The sequence below is a fragment of the Rhynchophorus ferrugineus genome, unplaced genomic scaffold, assembly GCF_030347505.1.
Source record: "Rhynchophorus ferrugineus isolate W39M unplaced genomic scaffold, kcgeb_rfMv2 rfM11, whole genome shotgun sequence".
Lineage (NCBI taxonomy): Eukaryota > Metazoa > Arthropoda > Insecta > Coleoptera > Curculionidae > Rhynchophorus > Rhynchophorus ferrugineus.
This window is the reverse complement of record NW_027472590.1, coordinates 2,749,832-2,774,131: the sequence shown is the minus strand read 5'-3', so window position 1 is coordinate 2,774,131 and position 24,300 is coordinate 2,749,832. Positions and strand designations below refer to the sequence as shown.

General features: G+C 33.1%; 3 protein-coding genes across 6 annotated transcripts in view; 2 read left to right on the top strand and 1 right to left on the bottom strand.

The window, feature by feature from the left end:
- The first annotated feature begins 3,689 nt into the window (after positions 1-3,689).
- Positions 3,690-18,365, top strand: LOC143205049 (uncharacterized). 2 transcript variants are annotated; one of them, XM_076418042.1, is made up of 11 exons: positions 3,690-3,894; positions 12,190-12,374; positions 13,208-13,381; positions 13,442-13,652; positions 13,712-13,817; positions 13,875-14,116; positions 14,173-14,284; positions 14,343-14,563; positions 14,622-14,800; positions 14,863-15,018; positions 17,721-18,365. In XM_076418042.1, the coding sequence occupies exons 2-11, from the start codon at positions 12,255-12,257 to the stop codon at positions 17,997-17,999; spliced, it is 1,800 nt and encodes a 599-aa protein (XP_076274157.1). In that variant the 5' UTR covers positions 3,690-3,894; positions 12,190-12,254; the 3' UTR covers positions 18,000-18,365. The 2 variants fall into 2 exon arrangements, with proteins under 2 accessions (XP_076274157.1, XP_076274158.1); XM_076418043.1 differs by lacking the exon at positions 3,690-3,894 and adding an exon at positions 8,816-8,858.
- On the bottom strand, positions 15,451-17,597 carry PPP4R2r (Protein phosphatase 4 regulatory subunit 2-related protein). 2 transcript variants are annotated; one of them, XM_076418045.1, is made up of 3 exons: positions 16,912-17,597; positions 16,581-16,827; positions 15,451-16,523 (listed from the first exon to the last, which is right to left on the bottom strand). In XM_076418045.1, exons 1-3 carry the CDS (start codon positions 17,502-17,504, stop codon positions 15,804-15,806), a joined length of 1,560 nt encoding a protein of 519 aa, XP_076274160.1. In that variant the 5' UTR covers positions 17,505-17,597; the 3' UTR covers positions 15,451-15,803. The 2 variants fall into 2 exon arrangements, with proteins under 2 accessions (XP_076274160.1, XP_076274159.1); XM_076418044.1 differs by having other exon boundaries at positions 16,581-17,588.
- A 963-nt stretch (positions 18,366-19,328) lies between the features above and the next one.
- Positions 19,329-24,300, top strand: part of LOC143205048 (E3 ubiquitin-protein ligase goliath) — a 77,360-nt gene continuing 72,388 nt past the window's right edge. For both annotated transcript variants that reach the window (XM_076418040.1, XM_076418041.1), the window contains exon 1: positions 19,329-19,561. The gene's annotated coding sequence lies outside the window, so the exon portion shown is untranslated. The remainder of the gene's footprint in view (positions 19,562-24,300) is intronic.

Genomic DNA, 24,300 nt, shown 5'->3' with positions numbered 1-24,300 from the left:
AATATCTCTTAAAAGTTATCAGAAAGATCTTAGATAAAAATCTACAATAGTTGCAAAACTATACGATTTTAACTATAAAGTGTTGATGGTATTTGTTTTAGCAACGTCAGTGGACGGGTGATCAGAGCAACCCTTGGGCTCCTCCGCCATATCATCGTCGATAACTTTTCTGCGGAATTAACGAAATTAATATGAGGAATTGATATGAGTTGATCAAATAATCATCTACCATTTAATTCTACAGTGACATCGATATTGAAATGATATTCTTGTTTGGGCGGTCGAAAGAAGTATTTTTTCGGAATAGTTTCGGTCGAGGTAGGCGTTGGTCTAGAAAACCGGTCTCATTGGTCCTGGCAGAAGGTGTGCGCTTTCAGGACCAATTAAAATTTCAGCCGGCGATAGGGGAAAAAACAACAACCAAACATCCGCCGACCCGAGCCAATGAACGATCGAAGCGCGCGTTACGAATGCGGCGGTATTCGAAAGATAAAAAAACCGGTCGCTATCTGAGACTCGAACTTTGGACTTGTTTATTCGCACACTAATTACGGGCGTTTATTTGTTTACAACGGTATTTTCGAACGATATCTATCGCGGCACCGTGGAAATCTGGAAACGGACGGTTACGGGGTAGTTTTTTGTCGATTCGCGTTTGTTTATTCGATTTTTCGAATTATTTTCGACTCCGCAAAAGTAAGGAACAGACGCGCACTTATTCGTCTCTTTCTATCTCGTACCTGTGGTTTATTTTTAAATGACTCTCCCCGACCCAGTGACGTACACGAGTAATCGCGAGGGTTCACTTAAAATTAAACGAAAATATGCCATAATGACGTTGGCATTAGCACCAATTTTTCTAAATCTCTTTAAATAACACCTAACTCTAAAAATATATAGATGAAATACTTTATATTTAATGGTACAACATTTATAAGTTGTTATTTTTATAATTTTCTTAACCAAATTCATATCAAACCGTTTATAATATTATATTTTATACATATAACCTCTAAATGTCTATAATAATGACTTTCGATAAAACAGATTTCTACAACACAAGCTCAAACATCAACATGCGCACAAGGTTTTGAGTTTGCAACGTTGCCACTTGTTGAAAATTTTACATTAATTTGAAGAATAAAGTATAGATAAATTCTTTGAATTCTTAATATTTCTGTTGAGGCACCAGTTAAAATGTGTGTGTTTAGTTCTCTTCCCCTATAATATAAAAAATGCAAAATGAACAAACTTTCATAAGCATCTTTCATTTTAAAATAATTCTACAACGGAACTTCGCATAATTAGGCGGAAATTGCCGAAGTTTACCGAATACAGACGCCAGTAACTGTCAAAATTATTCTTCTTTTAACCTGTAAAAGGATTATATTCTAAAACTATAGTGTTAAATATTAATTCATGCTAGAAACAATGTGTTTTGAAGACAACATTAGTAGAATTAAACATGACAGATTGAATGTCATAGTGATATTAATATAATTTTACAAAAAGTCCACTAGATGTCATCATCGTAACCAAATTAATTCGTCAGAATAGTAGAAGATATTTTAAATATTATGAAATATGTATTTAAGATGATCGAGACTCTTATCATTGTTCTATATAGTTTAATTTGTTGTGTAATACTAAACTATGTACAAACTTTTTATAATAAAACTGTACATTTTTAAGTAGGATATGCATTTATACAGATATGAATATTTAAGACACCAATAACCTATAAATTAAGGGTTTATTAATACTAACGTCACCAATTAAATAAAATTAATTTTATTTAGTCTTCATGACGTTCGATTTTTTATCTCGAGTACGTATGAGGGACAAGGCTCCTGAGTTACCCAAATTATGATTTCGACATCAATACAGAAAAAATATAAATACTCGGATATATTTTGGAGAGGTAGTTAACATTATTTATTAAAATCTCGATATAACATTCCATTCCGATCGATAAAATACCTATAATTAAAATAAGCTTTTTTTAATTCATGTAAATAGTTAATTACTTTCTACATACTAATACGTAAATTACAAAGTAGTCATTTCGGTAACATTTTTTAATTTGCAATGATGAAATGATTTATTGGTTTCATTTTAAATAAACATTCTATTAATAAAAACAATAATAATTATTTTATTTAAAAGTATGGGAAATGTCTTGTCAACTATGTGTCATTGTCAAATCGATTTTGCATTGATGTTGTCATTTTTTGACGTTACAGTTTCCTGTTGTGACTAGTATTATAATTTCTTTTTTGATTTCTTAATGATGTAACATATTTTGTAAACTAAACTATCAGTATTTTAAGAAACACTTTTAGAAAAGTATATTTAGTCAGAACAACCTGTCACTGACAAAGTATTTAATTTTGCTTCGTTCTGTCATCTGTGACTGACATTTCATGACGTTAGACTGGCCTATTGTGATTTTTTGTTTGATTGATGAATTAACGTGTTTAAAAAAGTGTAAAGCACTTAATTGTACAAGTTCATAAATGTTGTTTTACTATATGACTTTTAAACTTCTTTCACAGTCAAATACGTTAGTAGTAGTTTGTAGTACTGTTAATTTTTTTAATAATATAACCTACAATATTCATATAAAATATTCTATACCTGGAAATTAGACCACTTTATCAATATTTCTTTTTCTTTCTATTTTAAAAATGTTTATATGTTATAATTTAGGGCATATAACCTCATAACCGTATAGATTTCTTTGTCTAGATCTAGGTTAAGATATAAAATCCTCAAAAATTGATCTAAACCTACACATTCATGACATTGAAGTTGTCATTGTTGACATTACAATTTCCTACTCTGATTGGTATTATGATTTCTTTTTTGTTTTCCTAATTCAAATATTTTGTAGTGTCTGAAGTTTGTGTCTATGTTTTCAAAATAGGTGGAATAAAATTTTATAACTTCAAAAATGTTTTCTCAAAATTTACAAATTTAAAAATATCTTTTATCAGAAAGACCTTGTGAAGTATCTCAAACTGTCAAATCGTCTTGACATTGACGTTGTCATTTTTTGACATTACAGTTTCCTATTGTGATTTGATTATAATTTCTTTTTAAAATTCTTAATGTTATAACATATATCGCAAACAACATCAACAATCCCTTTAGGAAATATTACTGAGAGGTATATTTAACCGGTCTAGTACCCGACAGTGACAAAGTATCTGATTTTCTTCGGTTATGTCGCCTGGGACTGACATTTGATGACGTTAGAATGGCTTGCTGTGATATTTTCGGGTATTTTTGTTTGTTGGATGAATTAATTTGTTTTAAAAATGTGTAAAGCAATTGATTGGATCATAAATTAATACAAGTAAGTATATAAACGATATAAATAATCAACTATGTGTTAGTATATGTCTTTTAAGGGTTATTTAAAGCAATGTTGATGAGTTTGTTTCGCTTTGCTGTCGGTAATACGAAGAAAATCATTGATAATTCTCGAAATATTGCGGTTGTATTTGCGGGAAAGTTCGAGTTAGGTACACTGGCCTGTATAGTCCTAAAGATGTTGATGTCCAACGAGAACACGTGGATTATTAATTAAATATCGTCGTATCGTACACGGTCCCATAAGACACGGCGCTACTGTCTCGAAAATAGCTAATGGTCGCCTTGGAGAAACTTGGACTTTGTACCCGTAGCCGAACCCGACTGTACCCTACCTAACTGAGTCCGCTCTGCGCCTATGTTAACTGGCAACACTACAAATTCGTATCTCGCTCGCGTCTGATCGCGCGTAGTTTCTGACGACTTTCTACCGTTTTTTTTTCTTCAAAAATCCCCGTGTATTTCGGAGCTGACAGCCCTCCGAGGCCACACACGTCGCTAGAACACATCCCCAACTAGGTAAGTTCGTTTTTTCGCACACGTTTTCATACACCTTCGCGGCGAAATCGCACCGAATAGATTGTCAAGGGTCCAACGTCCACCGCATCGCTTTCCTAGCCCACTACGATCTCGATTTCGCGAAATCTATTTTACCAAACAAATGCCGAACGTTTTTTAACCAATATCGATCTTATCAACGATATCAACTTGTAAATTATTTTCATTCTCGATATTTAAATTGTGTTTTTAACAACATCGTGGTATGAATCGATGTTTTTTTTTGCGACAAATGCTGGATAACATCTAAACATGTTAATTAACATTAAATGTGTAAATATACGAATTTAAAAACCACGTGGATTGTGACATTCACGACACGCCTGCAATTTCCATGCCTCTAATATTGTTTTCTTTCATAATTTCTGATGGGAATCAAACAAAACATCTTTAAAAAACCGGTTAAGAAAACATTGTTGATAACATTCGTTATTTACCTTAGATTCTCCTTAGCTTAGATTTCCTCGACGAATTTTCTTATATTAAGTTGGCCATGACTAAATATTTTCATACGGGAACACTCAAATGACGTCATAACATAGTCATTTGTTGAAAACTAATTAATAACATTCGGTATTTACCTTAAATTCTTCTTAGCTTAGATTTCCTCGACGAATTTTCTTATGTTAAGTTGGCCATGACTAAATATTTTCATACGGAATAACACTTACTTAGTCATAACATATTAATTTGTTGAAAAAAATTTAATAACATTCGTTATTTAGCTTAGATCCTTCTTACCTTAGATTTCGTCGACGGATTTTCTTGTATTAAGTTGGCCATGACTAAATATTTTCATACATACCTTAGATTCTCACTTAATATTGTTTTCTGACAATTTTCTCCACGAATTTTATTATACTAAGTTGGCCATGACTCCTTTCCAATATATATTTGCATACAGAATAATTTAAATGATACCATGACAATTAAATTGTTGAAAACTAATAATTAAAACTATAAACGTTATTTTCCCATTTCGATTCGTTTTATTTTATTCAATAATTACCCCATACTGACAGATATCGTAGATAAAAACTGTCATAAGTAGGCCATGTACTCATTCAAATATTAACATAATGCGATAACAAGTTCATTACGATTTAAATAAATACCGAGTTTTATCTGTTTTGCTTTTCGCTCCGAGATGTCATTGTTTGGAATGTTGTTTGTTTAAAAAAACGTTTGCCCCCACTTCCGCGTGTCAAAACATTTGCAAAAAAATCATCAAGGACGTTTGATTACAATTCGCACATCTAGGTTATCTATAGAATCGTTGGTATTGGTCGGTTTCGATAACAAAAAATCGTTGTGTCAACAGTCAATCTATACGTCACGCGTGGCTGTGACGTATAGGCACGCCTCCGAATCACAGCCAACCCCGTATCTGTGGTAATATTTTTAAAAAAATCAAAAATTATAAATATTTCATACGGATTCGATAAACAATCGTTTTATAAGCTGTTTACGTGAAGATTTAATGTATCACGTCGGAAATCGGTAGGTTGTTTTTCGTTTTGCTGTTGAGTCCAAAGTCTGATGTACGGTATATAGTACGAGTGATGATTATAATTTTTGCAGGTTTGGTTTTTTTTCTTTCAGTGCCGATACAATATTAAAAAGGCAATAAATATAATGATTTTTGTCGTGTTTAGAACTAGACTTCCTCCAAGGAACTTATTATAACCTTCTTAGGGCCATTATTTACTTATTGTTTACGTTTTAATGGAAATGAAATCACTCGGCGGTTCTTTGTTCTCGTCGTTATTTCACAATTTAATATTTGTAGTTATTTTTAACCTTATATTAATAAATAATGTTCATAAATGACCATATGTCTTAATTTAAGAATTATTTGTTTGAGATTGTATAAACAAATTATTGTAACCTGAAAATTTGGAGATTCTTTCCCAAATTACGGATGTATATGTATCACTGATTTTTTGAAAATTGTTTTTCTATAGTAAACACATGTTGGTTAGCATATTATAACCTCGAAACTTGATTCTAACCTACAAATTAGACAATCCCAACTCACAAATCGAATTTTCTCTTGGCCATTACTTGATAGTTTAAAAATTTAATTCTGTTACCTAATACTCTTGAAATTCCTTCAAATATCTAACTTATAAATTCGCTAATTTTCAACAGATTAGGGCAGAGACAGAGTACATAACCTCAAACATATAATTCTAACCACAGAACTAAACAATTCTATTTCAAAATTGACGTAGGGATGTCAACGACAGTCAAAGTTGTGTTTTGTAACAAAACATGTAGGTTAAAATGTTATAATCTCAAAAATTGATTGGTACTTGTATATTTGACAATGTTAACGCATAATACGTGTCTAGGGACGCTTTAAATATTAAAATATTTTTATTTAGCTAAATAATTATTATAATAAAACTATTTATAAATTTCAATTTTGATTATAACCTACAAAATGGACAATTCTAACTCACAAATCAATCTTTCTTTTGTCATTACTTCATAGATTGACAATTCAAGTAAATTTGAACTGTCACGTATTAATATTGAACGGTTTTCAAATTTCAATGAATTAAACCAACAGATGCCTCTAACTTATTAACTGTATGGACAGAAGTCAGAGTATATAACCTCAAGCATATTATTCTTAGACAATTCTTTATCAAAATTGACATATATGTGTCATCGAATGTCAAAGTCAAACTACGCTCTATGTTATAACCGCAAAAAGTGATTCTATCTAGTAAACTAGACACTTTTAACGTATAATACGAGTATAGCGATGTTAAAATCTTCGATCTGCGTTATAAATTAAAACGTTTAACGTCAAACATCAATTATAACCTACAAATTAGACTGTTGACCCGCGATATATAGCATTAATTATCAATATTATCAAAAACAAGGATATATTTGATCATAAAAATTGCTGAAATTTCTCGGGCACAGCACAAATTGTTTAGTTTATTTACCAGTGATAAGGAGCTGTCTTACATTGCGGATATTATTGATATAGATACGTTATTTATTTATTTATATGTTTCGTGTCATTAACATATCATGGTTCTTTGAAACTCGGACAAGATTATATTGTATTAACGTAAACATCTGAATTAAACACTGATTTTTTTCCTCTGTTTTTATTTTAAATATTCAGTTGTTGTTTTTAATTATTGAATCGGTATTGCAGTATTTTTAACTAGGCTCTATTTTCGATCACACGCAGGACATAGCTAGAAATAAATATCCGTATTATTTAACCTTGTTTACACCACCGCGGGTTTCATTTAATCTTTTTATTGTCTTATGTCCGATGTAGCTTCGGTTATGATTAATATTGGGTAATATTGATACTCTCTAAGTTCGGGTTGATCGTAATTCTTCAAGGACAACGGCGTTTTTATCTAAAGTATATAGGAAAGTAATTTTTACGATGGAAAGGCGAAGGCACCACTAACCAGTGACGTGCTAAAATTGTTTTTAATATCGAAAAATGATTTTATACAAAAATTTTGTGTATATTAATAAATATTGGTACATAGTTTATTTGTAGTAGTATTCTATAAGATTCTCTACACTATTAATAAGTAATATTTATTCATTTAGAATTATCTTTTTGAACTAAGCCTACTAGGTTTTTCTGTTATTTTGTTTTAACGCCTTCTTGATGTGAAAAATAATAAGAACAGTTGGGTTTGGTATTATAACAAAAGTTGGGAGGCGTACAGACATGTTTTTTGGTACATTACCGATGTGCAATGTCATTAAAACCTCTAATGACGATTCAGCGCGCAATTTATTAGACAGATACGGCTAATTTGAATCGCGTTTCGACACTCTCAATTGTTGCATCCTCTCAAAAACATCTTTCTGGACTTTAGACCGGCTAAATAGATCAGCGCACGTACACACAAACACACGCGCACTTTTTTCTAATCGCAAATAAATAATGCGAAACCAAGAGCTGTTGACGTTATCGAGATATTTACGGTTTCCTCGGCACTGTTTCGGCTTTTTAATTTCGTCCCGCTATTATTGAGACAGTTGTGAGGAAGGATGTGTTAGAAAATCTATCGGATTAACGAACATATGAAACAATTAACGGGAGATTAAGAGGTTAAAATAACAACAAACCAATCCAAAGTTCGCTGGATCCGCTTACATCAGAGCGTCCCACTTCTCTTGTTCGATTCGCACGTGTCATGTTCCCTGTAGACAACACAAATTTCTTGTGAATCACTTCGCAATTTGTTGTGAATAAGCCGGAGATAATTTCATAGAGATTTCGGAGAATTATTGCAGTTACAGACAGACCTGTCGACATAAACGTTCGCGATTTGTTTTGGTTTATGGGGCTAAGTCAGGATTGTAAGAAGGCCCAATCATCATTAAACTCAAATTTAGAACATTTCAGAAAATATGTATTCTTCAGTTATAAAATTATAATAACTTAAGCTATAGTTTACACTAAAGATATACACTTTATATAAGTTCGTATGGTTTGGTTCGCTTCAATCTTCTGATATCCCTCGCATGATCCAGTAGTTGTATTGCTTCCACACTGTTTTCTGTTTTTCATTTTGGTTCTAATGTGTTTTGCTTTTCGTCTAACGTGATGTCTGCTGAAGACACTGTAGCCATTAAAAATCCACGTATATTCGCTAAAAATATTAACACAGGGGTCAGTAAACTCAACAAATCAGAAAACAATTGCAAACGTTTACTTTCATATTAAGTTTTTCGTTTTTAATGAGTCTTTTATGTGTCGGGTAATATGGTCGGGAGGGGGACTAGAGGGATACTCTTTTACCCCCACTGCCTTTGTTCATCGGTTTAAATTTAATAAATAGTTTTCGTTCGTACATTGTGCGTTGGGTGAGGTGCTGCTGTGGGTGACGGTGCCACAATTAAGCAGGATATAGTTGATCAAAACGGTATTAAATTTATTTTAAATTTTATTGCGATTTTTTTCAAATTTCTTTCCTTTATTATGGTGTGATGTTCTTGTTTTTTCGGTTAATTCTCTTGTACACATTTTCTTTCGTCGTTTTTATTTGTTTTTCCAAAGCTTCCTTGATGTTCCTGTTCTATTTCATTAATCGACTTCAAAAAAGGAGGAGGTTCTATGTTCGCCTGTATATTTTGAGTACATATTTTCGTGTGTTATGCCATATATCGCGTTTTGTATTGATTTAGAGCCATCTATAGGGAAACAATGAAAGCCAAACAGTATATCAATTACATAAAAACGCTTACATTAAGTAACGACCGTAACTGACCCGCATCAACTGTCATTCAAACGCAACCATGTTGATATTTATGCTGAATGTCAATACGAAAACGAAAACTATTAAAAAAAAACTGATGACTAATGAAGCTACTACATGCTAATGCATTATCGTAAGCTTATTGATATCTAATTAGTTTTAACCTGATTTTTTTAATTCTCACGTGACGTGCTGACTGATGACTTAATTTTTTAAGTTTTTTTTTCAAACAGAATGTTTTTCCGCTTTTCCGGAGGTGATTAATAGTTTGTTACATTAACACAGTAAAGAGAAGTTGGGGGATCCTGAATCTGGCCAGTATGTACATTTCATATGTAAATTGTCCGAGTTTGGCGCTGTTTTCGTGAGTTAGTTCGGAAGAAATATTATAGTGATGGAAACTTATTTCTGCTTCAGCAAAATGAGCCTTTTTCACAGCTTTTGCACCTAATAGGTTCAGAATGTTACTATAATAGGAGGAAGATGTCTTCGGAGTCCTAAAAAATGGATGCCGAAGACCATTATCACAATATTTCTGAATATTGTTCTGAAAGAATGTATTCGTTGTTGGGTACTTAGGACTGCTAAACAATGTTTCTTTGTAGTTTGATTTTATTGGAAAAACAACTATCTAACGCAGAATAACATATAAATATATTGCGTTATCACTGTCGTTCAGAATACATTGTATATATTTACTCATTTACGATAAGAGTGTCTTATTCATTACCACAAATTTTATGTTTTTTTCTGTTTTTTCTTTAATTTGGTTTAGATACATTCAGACTATATTCCCTAGAGTTTTCCACCTATCTACTTCGAAATCAGTTTGGAATTACTTGATATTCTATAATTGATACCTATCCGGGACGGAGAGCGATTTATTCGTGATGTTTACTAAGAGACGTGCGTTGATATTTGCCCAGATTTATTATGATATTCGAAAAAAACGAAAAAACAGTCCAAAGTTCAAAGTCCGATTGGTTATAATGTAGATCGAAATGTTCGTAAAAATAGCGTTGTTTTGTATTGGTCTGAGATATACTCACGCTATCCTCGTTCGATTTTCCCAAAACGTATTACGATGGTACGAAATAGGGATGCAGAAAAATATCGATATAACGTTATTTTTTTAGTCGATATTTTTTCAGAATAAATTAAATACAATTTTTAATAAACTTTTAAATTTGGTACTTAATTTTAAACGTTTATCACTACTCCATAATCTTACTAAAAATATCGATATTTAAAAAAAAATCGATATATTGGAGAAACCAAAACTCTCGTCATTTTTTTTGCAATATATATTGATATTTTTAATAAACCCTTACAATTAAGTATCAGTTTAAAATGTTTGTTAAAAATAATTAAAAGGATTTTTATAATATTTAAGAAATATATTGAATTTTTTTTGAAAAATATCTGCTTACAAGAATTTCGATATATCGGTCAAAAAATATCGATATATGGAAATTTTTTCGTCATCTCTAATGCATTTTTAGTATACCTAATTAAATTTTTTTCATTTTTTTCCTGACGACAGCCTGTCATTTTCGCTTCTGACTAACATCTACAACACTATAAATGAATTTTTAATCAAACTAACTAAAAGAGAGAATGCATTTTTCTCTATTTATATCAAGAACAGAAAAATCAAGTAGTCACTGACATGAATGGAATATTTTCCAGCAATATATCGATACAGGCTCCATCTGCCCACGAATGAGCAACTATAATCAACCGTAAATTAGCATTATTTAACTAAATACGAACATACAATGACTGGGAATCATATAAATGTATTCGTACGTCTTACAATAACAATATTTGTGACAACAAATGAATTAAACTTTCGCACACAATTCAATTCTCCGAGTTGATGGTATTGTTGACGCGAAATTGATCTTTATAATAAACACACGTTGATTGCGATCTTTATTTTGATTTATCTGCGTTTCTATAATGTATTTACGAGGAAATATTACAAAATGTATAAAAACATTTGAGATATTACGATAATTATCGCTAAATTAATGAATAATACTCTATTTTGGCGTTTCATAAACATATTTCGATTAAATTTTGACAAACAATCTCGAAACAAACGAATAACAGATTTTAAGGACAGATAACAGGTTGACACCTTTGGACTTTACCTTTGTAGCATCCTATTAGCGTTTTGAGTGAGGCTATTTTCTATAAATACCACGCGTTGGTATTTTTTTCCACATCGGGTGTTATAATATTCGCACTTCTTTCGATATGTTCGATTCTATTGTGATTTTCTTGGAATATTTTACGTTTATATGGAAAAATTATTTGTGTCCTAAATATAATGACGTTTCTGTCAAAATTTTGACGTCTTTAGGAGTGAAGTTTGTAGTATGCCCATAGAGGCGACATCTGTCAACGCTCTTGTAAATAAAATTATTATTTAATGGATACCAGTTGGTTTTTAGTTAATAATTTATCAGTTTATAGATTGCTTTGATGTAAGAAATGAAAAAAAAATCGCTAACAACAGATAACAGGTTATGTACCGTTGTACTTACATTATTGTTTGCATTTAAAATGTTTAGACTAGAACGTTTTATATAAATAGCATATGTTTATTATTATTAAATATCCCAGTAATATATATTTACATTATTTAATGTTTATTCTTACAAAATCTGTAACAAACGAACGTGGGCGACCTCTGTCGATGACAAAGTTATTTAAACCTCTAAACCCGTTAGTTTTTACTCGAATTACCCCGTTTTGGTTATTGAAAGCTAACGATTTAAAATACGAAAAAATGCGCGCTAGATAAAATAGTGCCAGGTTCAAAGGTATTGTTCGTTATCTTTCTGCCTGTTATCGACTATTTTCACGCGCCAATTTCGTACAAAGTAACACAATTTAAACTTTGCCTATTTACCTGTTCGAGGAAAAATGCTTAATAATTTGTAATCATGACTCGATAAACAACCTTAAAGTTTACGTTGTATTTTTTCAGATTATCAATAAAAGGAGGGTTGAGCTGTTGTTTTGACACAGTTGACTAGCTGATACGAAGCAAATATGTCCCGTACTCTCCTCAAACAAATATCGCAATGCAACTTGACGTTGTCGCAGCCCACTGGATACATGAGCTTGCTCACGATGGTAACCAGTGGGAGTTTAGATAAACGCCATTATTCCGTAAGTTATTTATTGTTTATTTATTAATTGCCATAGTTACAGTTACAATAATGTTATTTAATGTTTGTCAATAAGAATGAATGTTTGCTGTTATTTATAGAATGATCATTATCACCTGTGACTTGATTAGTATACAACAAACTGGACGAGTTAAAAGTTAAAATTCAACCAATGGACTGTTGTTAAACTAATTAAAATTCGTTTTCTTGTATATTAATTGTCTAAATACAGTTTTATATTCTATATATATTTTATGATACACCGTTTTTATGGCTTTAGTTATGTTTTATTATTGAAATTATATTCATAGCTAACTTGATCCCAGCAACTAGGAAAAAAAACACCAATCTTCTTTGAGTTTATGTTTTTTTAAATATTTTTAATACATTTGGTAATTAACACGATTTGAAAAATTTCCAATTTCAAAACAAAAATCCTTTATATAAATTGTTTTGTTTCTGATATACTTGTTATAATATACGTTTTTTCTTGAATACATTTTTTTTGCAACTGAAATTTTATTTTTATTGTTGATTCAAATAGACATGATTTGAGAGACTAGAAACAAAAATCTTTTGTATAAATTGTTTTGTTTCTTATATCCTTGTTATAATATACGTTTTTTCTTTGATATTGTTTATAACTGATATTCAATTTTTATTGTTGACAGCAAATAAACATTTCACAGCTAACACAATTTGAGAGACTATATCAAAAATAATTTAATTTTTTTTGACATATAAGTAATAAATGTGACAGAGTTTTGAGTAATTAATTTATTGAATGTTTTTCATCGATTTTCTAATCATAGAGTGTTTATTTTTGATTTTCAGATCAACAGGGCGGAACTGAACAAGCCAAATAAGAAAATAGTCGGGCAGGTCCGGTATCAGAGCTCCGCTAACGTTCTCAAGTCGCCTTTGGGGCATTGCGGGCCAATCCCCAATGAGAACTTGGTGGAATATATCTATAAGAACGTCGACGAACACATCGAGGAGCCAGCTGCAGTAAGTAAACCGTTAACTTGGAATCCGAGCTCTTTTATTTAAGTTTCATTCCATTATTAGACCTGCGCAGTGTCTGGTAGAAGTTACACGTATGGTATGATGAGGATGTTGGTGAATAGATGCGCTCAAGCTCTTTTGGGTCACTGTGGCTTACAACCTGGGGAAGTGGTGGGACTGCTACTGCCAAACATACCAGAATTCGTCATAGTATGTCATGGAGCCATCGAGGCCGGATTGACAGTCACTTTCGTGAATCCCCTGTACACTCCAGGTAAATTCACGTAAATTATCCTAACATAGGGTCAAAATTACATCGAAACCTTTCCACAGATGAGATCAAAAGACAATTCGAGAACGCTGGAGTCAAAATGATCATTACTATTCCTCTACTGTTAGAAGTAGCCACCACTATCGGACCCACCCTCTCTGGTTACAGGTAAAAGATCCTCCGCCATTTTATCAAAACCCGTCTTATGTGACGATTTTTCTCCAGATCGACCATCTGCATCGGTGGTGATGATGATCCCTCCAAGAACGTACATGGTTTGATGAGTTTGCTCTCCGAAGGCCACGAGGCCGATTTACCCACCATCCACCCGGACAAACTCGCCCTCTTGCCGTACTCCAGCGGTACCACCGGCCTGCCGAAAGGTGTAATGTTGTCGCATAAGAACCTGGTTGCTAATTTGGTGCAGGGAGATCATAGGGCCCTGATCGGCAACACCGTCTGTAAAAGTATGTTGTTCTCGTTGTTTATACTCCAGGTTTTGTTTAATGGCCCCTTTATTTAGGTGGCGATAAGCACAAAGCCTTAACAGTACTACCATTCTTCCACATCTACGGATTCAACGGTATTATGAACATATCTCTTAGGCTAGGTACACACCTAATAACCATTCCAAGGTAAGAACTAGTCACACAGGACTTGAAGTACCGATTAACGATGAGTACTTACTTGCAGATTCACTCCAGAAGATTATGTCAAAGCTTTAGAAGAATATAGACCGACATACTTATTCGTAGTGCCTTCTCTGTTGTTATTCCTGGCTTCCCATCCCAGCGTCACCAAGGAACATCTAAGTTCAGTCGAGGAAATCACCTCAGGGGCTGCCCCTCTCACCGAGGGACTCTTGCAGAAGTTCAGGACCAAAATCGATAATCCTGACGTCAACATTAGGCAAGGTGAGTTGGGACCAGTTTGTTTCCACCCGGGCGGGGTTTCATACTAACCATTTCGCAGGATATGGCATGACCGAATCCAGTCCCGTCACATTCTTTATGCCACAAATCACGCCACCTTCCAAAATCGGTACTATTGGTATCCTTTATCCCGGCACAGAAGCCAAAGTCGTCAGCTTGACTACCGGGGAGTCCTTAGGCACCCACTCCACCGGTGAACTGTTGGTTAGAGGACCACAGGTACAGTAATGTTTTGTTTGAAAGTCGAACTTTTCTAACATAAAGCACTGTTTGTTATTTAGGTCATGATGGGCTATCTCAATAACGAAAAAGCCACATCAGAAACGATCGATGATGACGGCTGGTTACACACTGGAGACGTGGTCTACTACGACGAGGATCACTATTTTTACTTGGTTGATAGGTGCAAGGAATTAATCAAAGTTAAAGGCAATCAGGTACGTAACTTAAAAAAAAACATAACACATATATTAAGAGATAAAATAGTTTGATGAAACTGGAGGGCCATGAAAAACTAAAATTATCAAGGGCTTCATACCTAAACATACAAATCGAAAGCGAAAAAAAGATACTTTGAAAGTACAAAAACAAATGAACACAACCTGCATTTTTACAGCCACTAGCATCTAAAAAACCACACTTATTTCGTATCTAAAAAAATCAGAAACATAAATACCAATAATAATAGGGATAATTTCACATCTTCAAATTTAAAATTAATGAAAAACTTTGAAAATACAAGAGTAAATCAACGTTATCACAATTACAGTGGCGAAAAAAAAACAACGCTACCTTTGATAACTAAAAAATGCAAACAAAAGCAATGTTAACTTTGATGGTTCCATGTGACAGGAATAAAAACACTCACACAAATTTTTATCGATTTATTAATTTAAAAAAGTAAGTATATCATAAAAATCTAAATGTACTACCGTTGTCTGCTAAAGGACAAGAATTGTTCGAAATGCAAATCTAAAATTATATGTAATAATTACGTAATGCAATGAAACCTTAACCTACTCTATGAAATATCACTTATTTACAAAGAAAATTCCTTAGTTCTATCTTAAAACAATAAAAGAGAAACGCTGGCAATAATATACTGTCAAATATTTATAAACTAGACCTGAACACAAACCAAAATCGAAAGTCACCCTTGGCGTGTTTTATTGTTTGATGTCAATAACGTTACATTTCTTTTAATAATTACATGTGGAAATATTTATGCTGCTAGTTCAGAGGATTCGGCCTCTTGTACCACCGCCTGCTTTTCGCTGGTCTCACCGTCCACTTCCATTGGCTCAACGTCGACTTTGGATACAGAGGAAACCCCTTCCGTTTCTTTCTGTGAAGCCTCTGACATGGAATGTTCTGTGGTAGCTTCTGACGGTCTTTCTACATTTTGTGTTTGTATATTGCCATCTTTGCATACCGTGGAACTGTCCGCCTCCGATTTCTGGTCTTGAGCGACTGAAGATTCTGGTGTTGAAGGTTCCTCGATCTTTGGCTGCGGATCCAAGTGGTCCTCCGTTATTTGGTCAGCCTCCTTGATATCCGCAGTGGTCGTGGAATCGACTGTGTCCATTCTAATTTGGTCAGATCTCTGACAGCTTAGTTCGCTTGGTGGTAGGTTCTCTGTGCTGTCCTCATTTATGGATTTACTTATTTCACTATTTTCAATATTCATTGAGTTGCTGGAAGCATCAGACTGATTGGGGCTGCTCTCGGAACAGCTTATACTTGTTTCTGATGACGAAGACGATGAGGATGAGTTATTTTCGTCAGTCACTTTCATCTCAGAGCTTTGGTCATTAGATGATTCTAATTTTATGGTATCAGTGACCATTTCTGTGGCATTTTCACAGCTATCAGGTTCACTCATCTCACTGGGCGCTGGCTCACTTGACTGAACATTAATTTTTTCAGGTTCGCAGTTTGTTTTCTGTGAAATACCAAACAATATGCTTTTCGTTCTTAAAATATCTGTATGGCTACTTACATGGTCTTGTTCAGTTTGTTGGTCAATATCTTTGTCTTCAGGTTTGCAGGGGTCTTGACTGGCTGTACTAACATGGGTTTCTGACACTCTCTCGATGTTCACGGCGGTTATCGTCACAGAAACGTCTTCTTTGGAAGCTTCACTTTGATGTGGTAAATTACTAGAGGACAAGGGTCCGATGGAGACATACTGGACGCACACAATTTCTTGGCTTGAGGTTGAGGCTTCCGAGGTCACTTTTTCACTACTGTAGGAATCAATAGAGGTTTCAATACCGTATTCAGAATTGCTAAACTCTTCATTTTTAATATATATATTCTCATCCACATACTTTTGGAAAAAGGGCTCCTGTTCTTCCACTGGACATTTTGGCTCATTCTCATTTTGTGGACACAACAATGAATTGTCTATTTCCACAACGTTTATCTCGTTCCCTGGCTCGGGAACATGATCATGATCCGATTCTATACCGTTCATTATCCCTTCACCATTTTCAGTTCTTCTACCACCCGGTTCCATTGTACTAACTACTAAAATGTTCTTTTCCAACGCCCGCATATACTTATCGATTCTAGTGTATTCTTTATGTGGCGTAGTCAACAGTTCACAGATCCGTTGTAAGGTGAAGGGCGCCGATGAAAAAGTGTCCAATTTTTCCAGAATAAAATTCTTCATGAGATCATAATTAAATATTTCTACGTTCGGACACGGCGGGATCTCCATTGACGTGCACGACTCGTAAAATTCGGTTATCACATTAATTAGTTTTTCACGAAACAGGCTTTTTATAGCAGACCACTGGTAAATTGGGTCTCCCGTTTTCGCTACGAACCTCAAATACTCTTCTAATTCCCTAGGTATGTCTTTCGGCTTCATTTTAGCGAATTCTTCTAAACTGTGCAGTATTTCCTCAGGATTTTCCATTATTTAGACGATTTATCATGAATTTCCTACAAAACACCAAACAAAACTGAAGCTCTGTCATCTGTTGGACTTTCAACTGTCAATGACGTCAATCTTCGTTTTCGCTTGTCATGGCGGCTAGCACACGCGCCGTCCTTGAGTTTAATTTTATGAATCTGTGGGCCGGCTCGATACAGGCTCGGACTAAGTCTATTTTAAAATTCTTTTTTATTATAGGTATCTCCGACTGAATTGGAAAATTTAATTTTGGAAATAGAGGGAATAATCGACGCGGCTGTAGTTGGTGTACCAGACGACTTAGCTGGTGAAGTACCCAGGGCTTACGTCGTTACTAAACCTGGACAGAACTTAAACGAGGAAGATATTCAGAAATTTGTCAGCTCAAAAGTCACTCACTACAAGAAGCTGGCGGGCGGAGTAAAGTTCATCAACTCGATTCCCAGAAATCCCAGCGGCAAGATTCTCAGGAACGAGCTGAAAATCCAACACTCCTAAAATGTAGGACCCCTAAAGGCATGGTCCGAAAACGACTGCAATTCATATTGTTTAAAATATAAGTTAACTTATTTGGGTTAACCGAAACGACAATATTATTTTGATTAGATTGTTTTTTCTATTATCTTGGATTAACTTTGATGCCTCAGCTGAAAGAGACGATATTTTTTTTGTATACATATATATATGTTAAGTTTGTAGATAGATAGGACCTATAAAATCAATTATATTTATATGTTGTACGGTTTAATTTATATGGAGAAGGAACTTGCAACTGTTATATATAAATATTTTTAACGTTTACAATGTAAATATAAATATTTTTATCTAAGTATTTTGTACAATAAAATCTTTAAAATGATTAAACATGATCTTGTTTTTTACCCTTTATTTATTTATAAAAGAAAATTAAAAAAATTAAAACTTATGAAATTTGTATTCAGAGTTGCCAACACTAAATCAATATTGTCCTACCTGTTGTATTTCAAACAAGTTTCATTAAATGCTATCAACCGGTCTCAAAATTGATAAATATACCGACATTACAGTTTTCTATAATAAAATATATTCCTATAAATTATAGTTGTCGAAGTATAATACAAAAATATATTTGAATTTTATTGTGGTTAATAGATGGGAAAAAGTCTGTAATATTAACTTAAGGAACTAAAAGTAGAAATTAAATAAATAATTTTTTATTTGAGCTAGTCCGTAAAATGATTAAATACAAACTTATTTTTCTAACCTTGTAGTGATATAACAGAATAATTAACTGGCTTGTTCTAAATCAACAAAATCAGTTAAATTACGGATTATTACAATGTGTGTATTTAGAGTTGCCTGCACTCTAGATAATGTGACTCAAACCAATTACATCCTTCGCCATCTAGCGGATTAATGTATTTTCATCGCAAAATTTGTCAATAGAGAGTCATTAGAGAATTCTTCAAGAAATATATTGTATAAAACAGTGACAGAAGTATAATTTACAAATATATTTGAATTTTATTTTGGTTAATTGATCGAAAACAGTCTATAATATGAAGTTAAGGAATTAAAGGTAGGACTCATATAAATACTTTGTCTATGTGATAGTCTTGTGTGTTATTTTTCGTATTTATTTTGATAAAAGTAATGACGCAAACAGATATCCGTAATAAATTAAACGTACTGACCTAATTACCGTAATATACCGTCGTAAATAGGACTTACAATTAAAATTAAGAACAAATATTGCCATAAATCTTCCGTGCGTTATTAATCCCACCGAAATTCCACCTATTCCGATCCTGTCGAGGAAAAATCTCGGCGGTGGTCGCGTCGAGAGACAACCCGGTCGACTTCAGACAGTTTCAAAGTCGTGTAGTGGGCTGTGCTGCGCGGGTTTCGAGCGCAGCGAGTTTTCACAGGAAAAGTGCAGTTTCACTGATTAAAGTCGCTTTTCAGTGTGATGGTCACAAGGAAAAGGCCCAAGCTGAGCCGGTCAACGATACCCGTGTAATGTGTACGGTACGCGGTCGGTTTTTCTTGTGAGAATCCAGAGGAAATTCGCGTTTTAAAAGGTAAGTTCACTTCTGTCAGTTTGACGTTTTTCCTTTTTTTGTTTTGAACCGGTGTCACTGTCGATTTCGGGTCGGCCGTAAACAACTAACGCTGTTACACGAAGTGATTTGTATTAAACGGTGTTTTCCTTCGACAATTAACAATTTTCCAGCTAAGTGACAACGGTAGAGAGACAGGAAAATAAGCTGATTTTGTATTTGTTTTTTTTTGTGTGAGTAATAAGTGTGTCTCTGTGTGTGTACTTTTACATATAGGTATAATGAGTTCGCGACGGTACTCGCATCTCAAGGTTGCACGTTTTGATCAAGTAGGCTCTGCTGCGACAGTTGCAGTTTATGTTTCTTTGTGCGTAAGCTGGTAGTAATAATAATTTTTTTTCTGCGAATTATGCTGTTTTTTTTTAATTTCTTGGTACCTGTTTCTTTTGTGTCATTCTAAAATGTAAATACCCGAGGTGTATATATTTGGACAGGGCTGGGTGTTTAGGGAAGTGCAATAAGTTTATAAACAATTCTATTTCGATGCTGGGGTTATAAAAATTAAAGAATTACATAAAATTCTGGTTGTTTTCATGGTTATCTAGATTTGTGTAGATATATTGGTTATAATAATTGAAAAGTATGGATTTTTTCTATTAGAACCAATATTTAGCGGCCAGAATATTAGTTTTTTGTTAATTAAATTTAATATTAATATTTATAATTTTATAATTTTAAAAAATTGGTTTTATGGAAAATTTAATGATTTTATCGTTTTTTCAGTACATTATTGATAAAGCAAGTAAATTTAAGCTCACTTGGAGATATTTTTTTACATATTTCCGTATATATACCTAGGAAAAACTGTGATTTTTTCTTGTTTTCTTGTAACTCTAATTCGCAACCAGATATATCGTTGAAAATATCATTGTTTATATAAAACTAGGTGTTCAATTACGCGATGATATTGTTTTTGTTTGAATCCTACTAATTATAGAGATATTACTACTATGAAATTTGAGCTGAAATATTGCTGAACTCTATTTGTATTCATAATTTAAAAAATGTCAGTTTTATGGCGGAACTAACGATTTTATCGTTTTTCTTGGTGTTGAGTTGTTGATAAAATACGCAAATTTCAGTTCATTTGATATATTACTTTTTAAATATTTTCCGTATTGAGATTTTTTGTCATTTTACTATAAATATTTTTCTTTAACTCATATTTAAACAGAAAAAACTCCTGAAAATATCGTTATTTATATAAAAATGGACGCTTAATTGACGTGATGATATTGTTATAGCGTCAATGCTAATAGTTCCATAGATATTCTGTCGGTGCTCTGGTGCAAGAAAGAGGTATGGTATAACAGGTCAATTGAAAAGTCCCCAGTCTATCATAGTAAAACACATTTTTTGGCAACTTTTTTTTTTATTCAACATAATTCCCTTCAAGGCTGATACACTGATTAAGCGACCTTCCAACTTTCTGAAGGATTTTCTTCTCCTGGATTTGTTGATGGTCCTTCCTTTTTCGAGGTAGGCAATGAAAATTATTCCATGCGCATCCCAAAATACAGACGCCATAACCTTTAGAGTGGCCATATCTTTAGAGTGTCGGCTATTTCATTCAATTTCGATGTACGGTCATTCAAAATCATTTTGTGGATATTTTTAATATTTTCGTCGGTAACAACCTCCTTTGGGCCTTCGGTGGTCATTTCACCACGTCTAAACCTAGCATACTTAGCTTGATGGTTGATTTTCCTGGGACAGTGGTCGGAAACTTGGCATCAGGCCAAGTTTTTGCTTCAACTGCATTGTTTCCCTTCAAAAAGTAATATTTTATCAACACGCGAAATTCCTTTTGTCCGTTTTTTTCACAATAACAAAAGTTGCTTCACTAGAAATGCTATAATTCACAAACTAATGATCCGACAGCTGTCAATTTTATACACGCATCTTTTGAGGGTTAGGGCTAACTAAAAAACATATGGATTTAATTCTAGTAGCGCCATCTATGTGTCAGGCCGGGTACTTTTCAATTGACCTATTATATCTGCTAATGAGACGACAATTTTTTTACGACTGTTTTACCTATTTTGCAAGGAGACTTGGAGGGAGCTGGAGTGTATTTAGGTAGTTGGTTGTCCAATAAAAGTTCTTAGTGATGAGGCTAGTTTTTTCGTACTTCCACCGTATTCTTCCACTGCATTGCAATGTAATTTTACGGTAAATTACGCAATCTGTGTTCGAATTATAGTTCTACGACAAGAATACGACGCTGCATAGTCGAACTAACGACCAACACCACTTCGCCATGTTTTATTTAAGTGCATTGCCTCATAACATTTACGGTTAATTAGACAAATGGTATCGCGTTTATTACATCATTGTTACCACCAGACAAATAAACTGTCTCGGCTGAAATTCCAACGCGTCGGTCACAATTTCGAACCGATTCATGAGCTTCAGAGCATTTCGATCATCCCAAAAGAAGAGATTTCCCAGAAAACGTGCTCTCGTTGGAATGTTTCGTTCCTTTGACCTTAATCCATGCCACTTTCTCGTGGCGCCGACCTCTATCGATGAATCGCATCCATGGAAAACATCACGCATCACCGTTTTTATGATCGACGTTGCGCTATTATCGGGGAAATGCAGAAATATCAACAGTAAACGGGTGATAATGACGCTACATCATCAAACGCCATAACGGGATTATCAATTTTATTGCTTTTTTACTTCCTATGTGGAACGGGCATCATTCAATATAAAGAATAATATTTCCTAACAATATAAGTCGCAGGGAGCTATGTCTGGTGAATAAGGTGGGTTTCTACTTCGATGTGGTGTGTATGTTATTGTTTTTTTTTTAATCGAATTGGCTTCAAGGGAAAACTATTATGATTATGTATTGTTTATTAATTGTTTTAATACTCTTTATGACAAAAAGGGGGGATTTTTGATCATTTTAAAATATATTCTTATAACTCTGATTCAAGGAACTGATTTCATTGGTGAAAGTACTGTTACTTATGTAAAAAATGATGTTTAATCCCGTGATGCTTTTTATTTGAATCCTAACAGTTCTAGAGATATGCCTACTATACCATATGCCGAAGATACCAGGAAAAATTGGGATTTTTGGTAATTTTTAGACTTTTTCTTATAGCTTTGATTCAGAGTGACAAAAATTGGTGAAAATACTGTTTCTTATGTAAAAAGTGACGTTTGATAACGTGGTGATATTGTTTTGGCTTATATCCTAATAGTTCCAGAGATATGCCTGCTATGATTTTTGAATTAAAATATTATTGACCTGTATTTTTATTCATAATTGTAAAACTATCGGTTTTATGGCAAAACTGATGGTTCTATCGTTTTTCTCGGTACATTATTGACATAATGCGTAAATTTCAGCCCATTTAGAGATATATTATTTTTTTAACTTTTTTTCCATATATATACTCATGAAAAATTGGAATTTTTGGTCATTTTTAGACTTTTTCTTATAGCTTTGATTCAGAGTAACAAAAATTGGTGAAAATACTGTTTCTTATGTAAAAAGTGACGTTTGATAACGTGGTGATATTGTTTTGGCTTATATCCTAATAGTTCCAGAGATATGCCTGCTATGATTTTTGAATTAAAATATTATTGACCTGTATTTTTATTCATAATTGTAAAACTATCGGTTTTATGGCAAAAGTGATGGTTCTATCGTTTTTCTCGGTACATTATTGGCATAATGCGTAAATTTCAGCCCATTTAGAGATATATTATTTTTTTTTACTTTTTTTCCATATATATACTCATGAAAAATTGGAATTTTTGGTCATTTTTAGACTTTTTCTTATAGCTTTGATCCAGAGCGACAAAAATTGGTGAAAATACTGTTTCTTATGTAAAAAGTGACGTTTAATAACGTGGTGATATTGTTTTTGCTTATATCCTAATAGTTCCAGAGATATGCCTACTATGATTTTTGAATTAAAATATTATTGACCTGTATTTTTATTCATAATTGTAAAACTATCGGTTTTATGGCAAAAGTGATGGTTCTATCGTTTTTCTCGGTACATTATTGGCATAATGCGTAAATTTCAGCCCATTTAGAGATATATTATTTTTTTTACTTTTTTTCCATATATATATTCATGAAAAATTGGAATTTTTGGTCATTTTTAGACTTTTTCTTATAGCTTTGATCCAGAGTGACAAAAATTGGTGAAAATACTGTTTCTTATGTAAAAAGTGACGTTTAAAATCTTGGTGATATTGTTTTTGCTTATATCCTAATAGTTCCAGAGATATGCCTACTATGATTTTTGAATTAAAATATTATTGACCTGTATTTTTATTCATAATTGTAAAACTATCGGTTTTATGGCAAAACTGATGGTTCTATCGTTTTTCTCGGTACATTATTGACATAATGCGTAAATTTCAGCCCATTTAGAGATATATTATTTTTTTTACTTTTTTTCCATATATATATTCATGAAAAATTGGAATTTTTGGTCATTTTTAGACTTTTTCTTATAGCTTTGATCCAGAGTGACAAAAATTGGTGAAAATACTGTTTCTTATGTAAAAAGTGACGTTTGATAACGTGGTGATATTGTTTTTGCTTATATCCTAATAGTTCCAGAGATATGCCTACTATGATTTTTGAATTAAAATATTATTGACCTGTATTTTTATTCATAATTGTAAAACTATCGGTTTTATGGCAAAAGTGATGGTTCTATCGTTTT